This window comes from Atta colombica, unplaced genomic scaffold, assembly GCF_001594045.1.
Source record: "Atta colombica isolate Treedump-2 unplaced genomic scaffold, Acol1.0 scaffold210, whole genome shotgun sequence".
NCBI lineage: Eukaryota > Metazoa > Arthropoda > Insecta > Hymenoptera > Formicidae > Atta > Atta colombica.
In genome coordinates, this window is record NW_017259306.1 from 1601567 (window position 1) to 1608791 (window position 7225).

Below are 7225 nucleotides of genomic sequence, written 5' to 3' on the forward strand. Positions count from 1 at the left end.
TTTAATTTTTTTTATAATGTTTTTTTCGAATGAAATTGTTTTTCAGGTGCTCATATGCTTTTTATCAGGCGCTGTGATCACATTCATGGGAATACTTCATTTGGGGTTTCTCGTAGACTTTATAAGCATGCCTGTAATTTGCGGCTTCAGTAATGCCGCGGCGATTATTATCGCTACTTCCCAATTAGGTACCTTACTAGGTATTAAAGGGCGCAGTGACTCCTTCATCGATGCTATTTCACATGTTGTTAAGCATATAAACGAAACCCAACTTTGGGATACAGTGCTAGGAATATGCTCAATGATGTTGCTGATTCTCTTCAAGGTAAATTGATTAAAAATTATCAAATTACAAACATTACAAACATTATCATTAAGAGATGATCGTCTTTAGAAGGGATTATATATTTAATTATATATTTTATTAGCACTTTTTTAATTGAAACTTCTCAGTACCTAATTAACATTTTTTATCGCTAATAAAATTTATTCGAATATAAAAATTAATAAGTCAATGTCAGTTTGACATATTTGGTAAATTTTTTCCTTAAAAATTGTATAAATTTCAATTAGGTAATTATCCATTAAAAAAAAATCTTAAATTAAGATTAAATGTCAAAATAAATTATCATAGAGAATCTCCTTTAAATGCTTTAAATATGCACTTTTTATTTTAATGCGGATATTTTTTAGCAAAATATAATGAAATTTTTTAAATTTAATTATTAAAATTAAATTATAAAATAAAATTTTCAAAAATAGAAACTACCCGGCAAAAAGCAGGGAACTCCTTTCGAAAAATTTATGTGGCTAATCTCCTTGGCCAGAAACGCCATAGTCGTGATGGTTGGAATTCTCATAGCTTACGAGCTATATTCTCATGATCTCAAGCCTTTCCAAATTACGGGCAACATAACTGAGGGTTTACCACCGTTTTCTTTACCTCCGTTTACCATCGTAAACGGAAACCATACATATACCTTCACAGAAATAGTCGGCGAACTTAGCAGTAGTATCCTCTCGATACCACTCATCGCCATCTTGGAGAGCATCGCCATCGCTAAGGCCTTTGGTGAGTAAATATTATTAGCAAATTTACTTGAAAAGGACTAACTTTAATTAAAAGTGCATGATAGAAGGAAATACTGCATCGATAAAGCAAAATATGACTTCTTTTTTAAATTTTGTAATGATATATCTAATAAAAAATCAATGTCATAAATCATTCGATGGTCATTCAATGAAATGGATATAAAAACGTAAATTTTTTAAAAAATCTGATCTCTTAAAAAGGAAAGGTACACTCCTGTGTCCCTTCCAGCAGATTAGCCGCCTGCGAATATTATAAATTATTGAGATATTGGATTTTTTAGTTATTTCCTTTAATAATAATTTATAAAGCGATACTTATCCGGAAATTTTCGGCAAATTTTCAGCGAAAGGAAAGACTCTTGACGCGAATCAAGAGATGCTAGCGGTTGGCCTTTGTAATATATGCGGCAGCTTTGTGAGATCAATGCCCGTAACTGGAAGTTTCACTCGTACTGCTATTAACAATTCGTCTGGCGTCAAAACGCCGTTTGGTGGTATTATCACCGGCAGTTTGGTGCTTTTGGCATGCCACCTATTGACATCTACCATTAAATATATCCCCAAAGCTACATTAGCAGCTGTTATCATGATCGCGATGTTCTACATGTTTGAAACGCACGTTTTCGTTCTTCTTTGGAGAACAAAGAGTAAGATACTAATTATTTATCAATACTTTCTTTTTATATGTACATTCAACATACATAAGCTTCGAAAGCTTATTTCTTTAAATAGGTTTTTGTGCATGTTTTTTGTGCATGTGTATTTGATTAGCTTCAAAAAGATATTACTAAAATATTTATGTGTCATATAATTCAAATAATGTGTTACAATTAAATAATTAATTATTATTAAAACACTTTTCATAAAAAACAGGTACGATATTTTAATATGCTACACATTTGATGTAGCGAAATTATTTAATAATCATTAATAAGTTAAAATTTGAAAGTAATCGCAATATTTATTTCATATATGTTTCTATAAATAAAAAAATTAATGAGAAAATAAGTTCTAATTAAATAAAAATATAATTCTCTTCTCTCTCTAATAAATTTTTTCCTCAGGTATTTTTTTACTACAAATATACGTCAAATTCTATTTTTTAATGATACGAGTAAGATATAAAGATATAACAACACTCAAGAAATCAATTTTTATTAATATAGCTCGTTATAAATTATCTAGTTAATCCAGTTTATTTAAAATTAAATATCCGTCTTCTCTTTGTCTGTTGAATAGAAATCGATCTAGTGCCGTTGATAGTGACGTTATTATGTTGCTTGGCGATCAGTTTAGAGTATGGTATGATCATCGGGATTGCGGTAAATCTAATTCTCTTACTCTATTTCGCGGCTCGGCCAGGATTATTGATCGAAGAGCGAATCGTTGATGGTTTGACCGTGCTTTTCGTATCACCCAAGCAATCCCTGAGCTTCCCAGCAGCAGAGTACCTTCGAGAGCGAGTGATGTCGTGGTAAGTCTCACCGCAAATCCGCGTAAGAAACGATTCAGTCTTGCGTGTACACTAAATATCCCTCCAAAAATGTAAAATACCGCAAAATTTTAAACGGCGTAATATCTTGGCAAATTGAATAAATGTTTCGTTAAGTATTATTATTATTGTTTCTTTATAGATTAATCTTAATTCAAGAAACTTTTTCCGTCTTTTAAATTATATTTTAAAGAATATTTCCCATACAAAAAAATTAATTCCATCGTAAAGAGCAATATTATGTATGCACTTTATATTTTTTCCGTAATATCTTGTTTGCGTTTAAAAAAGATAGTTATTTCAAGATTTGTCATTTTGTTGCATATCACTAGGTGCGATAAGAGGCCGACAAGTTTACCAGTGGTAATAGAAGGTCGACACGTGCTCAGAATTGATGCCACTGTCGCAAAAAACCTGGCATTGCTCTTGTCGGATCTCACCACACGAAATCAGAAGATTATTTTTTGGAATTGGTGCGAGGACGCCAGACAAACTTTGATAAGTTACGATTCATCATTCGAAACTTATTGTAAATCGTCCGGCAGCATAGCGCGGATATTTGCAGGTAAATTTTCAAGTAAAATTGTTGCTTTATTTTCTTACTAAAAAAAAAAATTTATTTACAATTAGAATTTTTTAGAATTATAATTATAAAAAAATTCCTTAATAAGTTAATATTATGTTGTATTTCTTCATAATATTTATATATTCTGCTGATGTTTTTTTTCTAAAGTCTGATATAAAAGGAAGATTTAAAAATATATAATAAATTGAAAAGTTTAATCCTTCGATAATAAATAAATCTAAATATTTTGCGTTCTTTTACAATCAATATTTTTGCATTTGTTAGAGATATAAATACAATAAATTCTTTTCTTGAATAAAGTTGTGAATAGGGATTTAATATAAAAAGCGTAAAAAGTGTGCCCTATAATATTTTGAAAATTATTTTTATATTTACAAGTATTTAAAGCAGAATATAAAAGAAAGTAAATGTGATTTATAAGATAATAGATTTATAAGAAAATAAAGTAAAATCAAAGGTACTACTACTACTACTTTTCAAAAATTTTTTAAAGTATTTTTTTTAAATAAAATAATAATTTGATTGCTATATTTAAAATTCCTACAAAAATAATTTGTTATGAGAATTATATCATAATTAATCGTTTAACATGTAATCGTTTTTACATTCGATTTTATTAAAGTTGTATTCTATTTTTGTACTATCAAAGTTAATGCCATCATGCATTAGTTCGCTAGTTTACGAACTGCACATTCTCTTCTCGATACTCAAGGGAAGAGGCCGGATGGCGTTTCGAAATTTTCTGCGCTTTATCAGACTCGACATGACGCGCACGAGTTTGCAAATTTACCCTCTGCACTTTTGAGAAGGGCACATCCGGTAGTATTCAGGTGGTTAATGGATTGTGGCGTCTCTGAAAATTTCCGTATTTTAGACTTGACGAAACGTGACGTTCGGCGAAAGCACATTCATCAAAAAAGAAATCTATAGTTTCACTACTTTTTTCAAAAAAAGAGATAAAAGAAATAATTCTGTTCTCAAAAAAAGATTTAGTAAGAGGCATGTTTCATTCAATCGAAGGAATTTCCTAAGTTATTATACATTCCCGGAAGGCATTTGCATGTACATCTAAACTCTATAAGTAAACTAGTAAAGAAATTTTACATTATAACTCTTTCTCTATGCACTCTATGTTATCCAATTATAATAATAAAATTAAATATCTCAAAAATAAAAATGGAGATTTTTTTTATGATATTTGAGGGAAAAATATTCAAGCAAAATATTTCTTATTCAAATAAGAGCGCTAGATTCGCTATGAAGAGTGGTATTAAAAAAAAATCATGATTCTTTTAAAAAAAAAGAGGTGGTATCATTTCGATGCATAAATTTATTATTTGGCAAATTGATCGAATCACTACGTCCTCAAAATGTTATAAAGTATACACTATTGTAGAAAGAAATATCCGACCTAATTCAATTTCCAAGATATTTTTATTTCATTGATTACGATTGAACACTCTGTGTATATATGTAACTACGATCGAATATCGTGAGCATTTACGTAACGACCTATATCATCACGTATGCGCATACCGAATCACTTATGACACAACCCCTTTTCCTCTCCTCCTACTATTGGTGTACGAGAGTATTACACTTCGAACGTACACCATATTGTTTCTGTCGTGTAACAGTCCCGGCGGAGCAGCGGTTGATATAACAACTGGCATATATTGGTATAACAACTCGCAGTGTTCTAAACTCGTTTCATTTCGTACAGAAAACAAATCTCCGCTTCGGGCATCGATATGCAGCTGACAGTTATTTAATTTGTCATAAGAGTTCTGCGATGTATTAATCTAAAATCAATCAGTTAATTTTAAATTATTCCCAATCTGACAATATACATTATTTTTAAATGTAATATATTAAATATTAAAAGTATAAACAAATTAAAACACTAAATAAAATAAAAATAAGAAAAATTCTATTATAACTTTCTATTATTTAAAAATATAATTAAATATATATAATACTGTATAAATATAAAATTAAATATACAAATAAAATATTAACATTAAAGTTACTACAATATAATAGATACGTAAAATCTGTAATACATATCTCTTTTTTATAAATTCTTTTTTTAATTATCATTTTTTAAATTATTTATCAATTTATCGGTTATTTCATTTTTAATATTATTTCCAAGCTTCCATAATTTATTTTTCACTCACAAATACAATATATACACGTATGTGCAATTAGCATGTATTTATTTTGCAATTTTAAGAAAAAAATTTAATTGAATATCAAAGAATTCTTTCCGTATATAGCATAATACTTTATATGCAGAATGCTTTAAATGCACATGTATTAAATGTACCTGGTAATATATAGGTAGATAGTATAGTACATGTAATACTATATATGCATTTATTCTGCACATATAAAGATATAAAGATATAAAAATATAAAGATATAAAGATACATATGTGCTGTATCTAGAGCTTTTTGATATTCAATTAAATTTTTTTTCTATAAGTAACTTTTTGATATTCAATTAAGTTTTTTCTGTAAATTTTACTACATGTATTTTATATCCTATAGTTATATGTGTTTTAATGGCGGTAACTATCATATATAAATAAATCACAAGATTTCACAATAATGATTTATGAATAATTAGATATGTATTGCTTTTCTGTTTTCAGACGAGATTGTGATTTGCTGATTGAACCCATAGAGCTACCGCCATAATAGATATGTGTTCATTGTATTCCCTAGAATAAATACTAACATCATTAAGCGCTGTTTTTACAAATTTAAAAATTTTTTAAGTATTATATGCATTATAAAAATATTAAATATGATTTTTAAAAAATAATTGCAAACTGTTTTCTTATGCATTCGCAGCCCGTTCCTCTTGTGCATTCTACAGTAAAATTCATACACACACGCTGTACATAGTGCAATCAACCGAGATACATATAGATTATTGATAATATTATTTTTATCGTTAGGAAGGCGATGGACATATTACATGAACGACGAGGTTATTACCCTTCATTTTATCATCCCTTTATAGAACGAGAAGTCTTTTCCTGGATCAGTTAATATATATCCAAGATTATCGACTGAAATTATAAAGAACTTTCATAGCCACTATCATAATTTATAATCATATTCTCTTTTTTCTCTTTGTTTTTCTTTTTTTCTTTTCTTCCTATCTTTTACAAAATATCTCCAAATTCGAGGAATAAAATATTATTATGAGAAAGTTCGAAAAATAAAGTGCAACTTTTTATTTTAAGAGTAATAATTCTCGAAATGTAATACACTTAAAATTGTTTAACCGTAAATCACGATTAAAAAATGATCATCTTGTCTGCAGAATGAGCATACAATGAAGTTAACGATCGCGCACATTGCATACGCTCTCTCTTATTAATACTTTTAAAAAAACATTAATATTACTATCCGCTATATTACCCATGTATAATGATCGTATGAATATGATCCATTGAAATATTGCAAATTAATATACATAAGCGAACAGCAACTAATTTTTTGTTTAACGTTGATGAATGGATAAAGTACACGGTAATTAAACGGTATGTACATGAATCATGGACAGACAGTTTAATAGTGGCTTATAAATGATCATTTCTGTAATTCAGAAACTATTACTTGTAATAGAACATTGCAAAAACTGTTATTACTTAATTTCAAGGTCTTTCTTACTATTAATTTTTATTCGCAAATTTGCGTGCGTGCGTGCGTGTGTGTGTGTGTGTGTGTGCGTGCGTGTGTGTGTGTGTGTGTTTGTGTGTGTGTGTGTGTGTGTGTGTGTGTGTGTGTGTGTGTGTGTGTGTGTGTGTGTGTGTGTGTGTGTGTTTATCATATTTTAAAAGTTTTGTTAGAGGTTTGATTATATATAATAATTCGTTGAAAAAATTTACAAGTTGCAAGATACATTGAATATATGAATTATTTTATTTTCTCAATTGTATTAATATTAACATTAAAAAATCTGATAAAATGTGAACAAATTTATTTATATATAACTTTATAAAGACTGAATAGAGATTGTCAATAAAAATTACATTCTA

General features: G+C 28.7%; 1 protein-coding gene across 3 annotated transcripts in view; it reads left to right on the forward strand.

Moving 5' to 3' along the window:
* Positions 1-5919, forward strand: part of LOC108687671 (sodium-independent sulfate anion transporter-like) — an 11054-nt gene extending 5135 nt beyond the window's left edge. For 2 of the 3 annotated variants that reach the window (XM_018193578.1, XM_018193580.1), the window contains exons 4-8: positions 47-325; positions 763-1072; positions 1437-1739; positions 2332-2566; positions 2917-3190. In XM_018193578.1, the coding sequence (XP_018049067.1) occupies positions 47-325; positions 763-1072; positions 1437-1739; positions 2332-2566; positions 2917-3190 (1401 nt within the window). Of the gene's footprint in view, positions 1-46; positions 326-762; positions 1073-1436; positions 1740-2331; positions 2567-2916; positions 3191-5827 lie in introns of those variants that run through there. The other variant, XM_018193579.1, reaches the window with a different exon arrangement.
* Positions 5920-7225: the final 1306 nt, after the last annotated feature.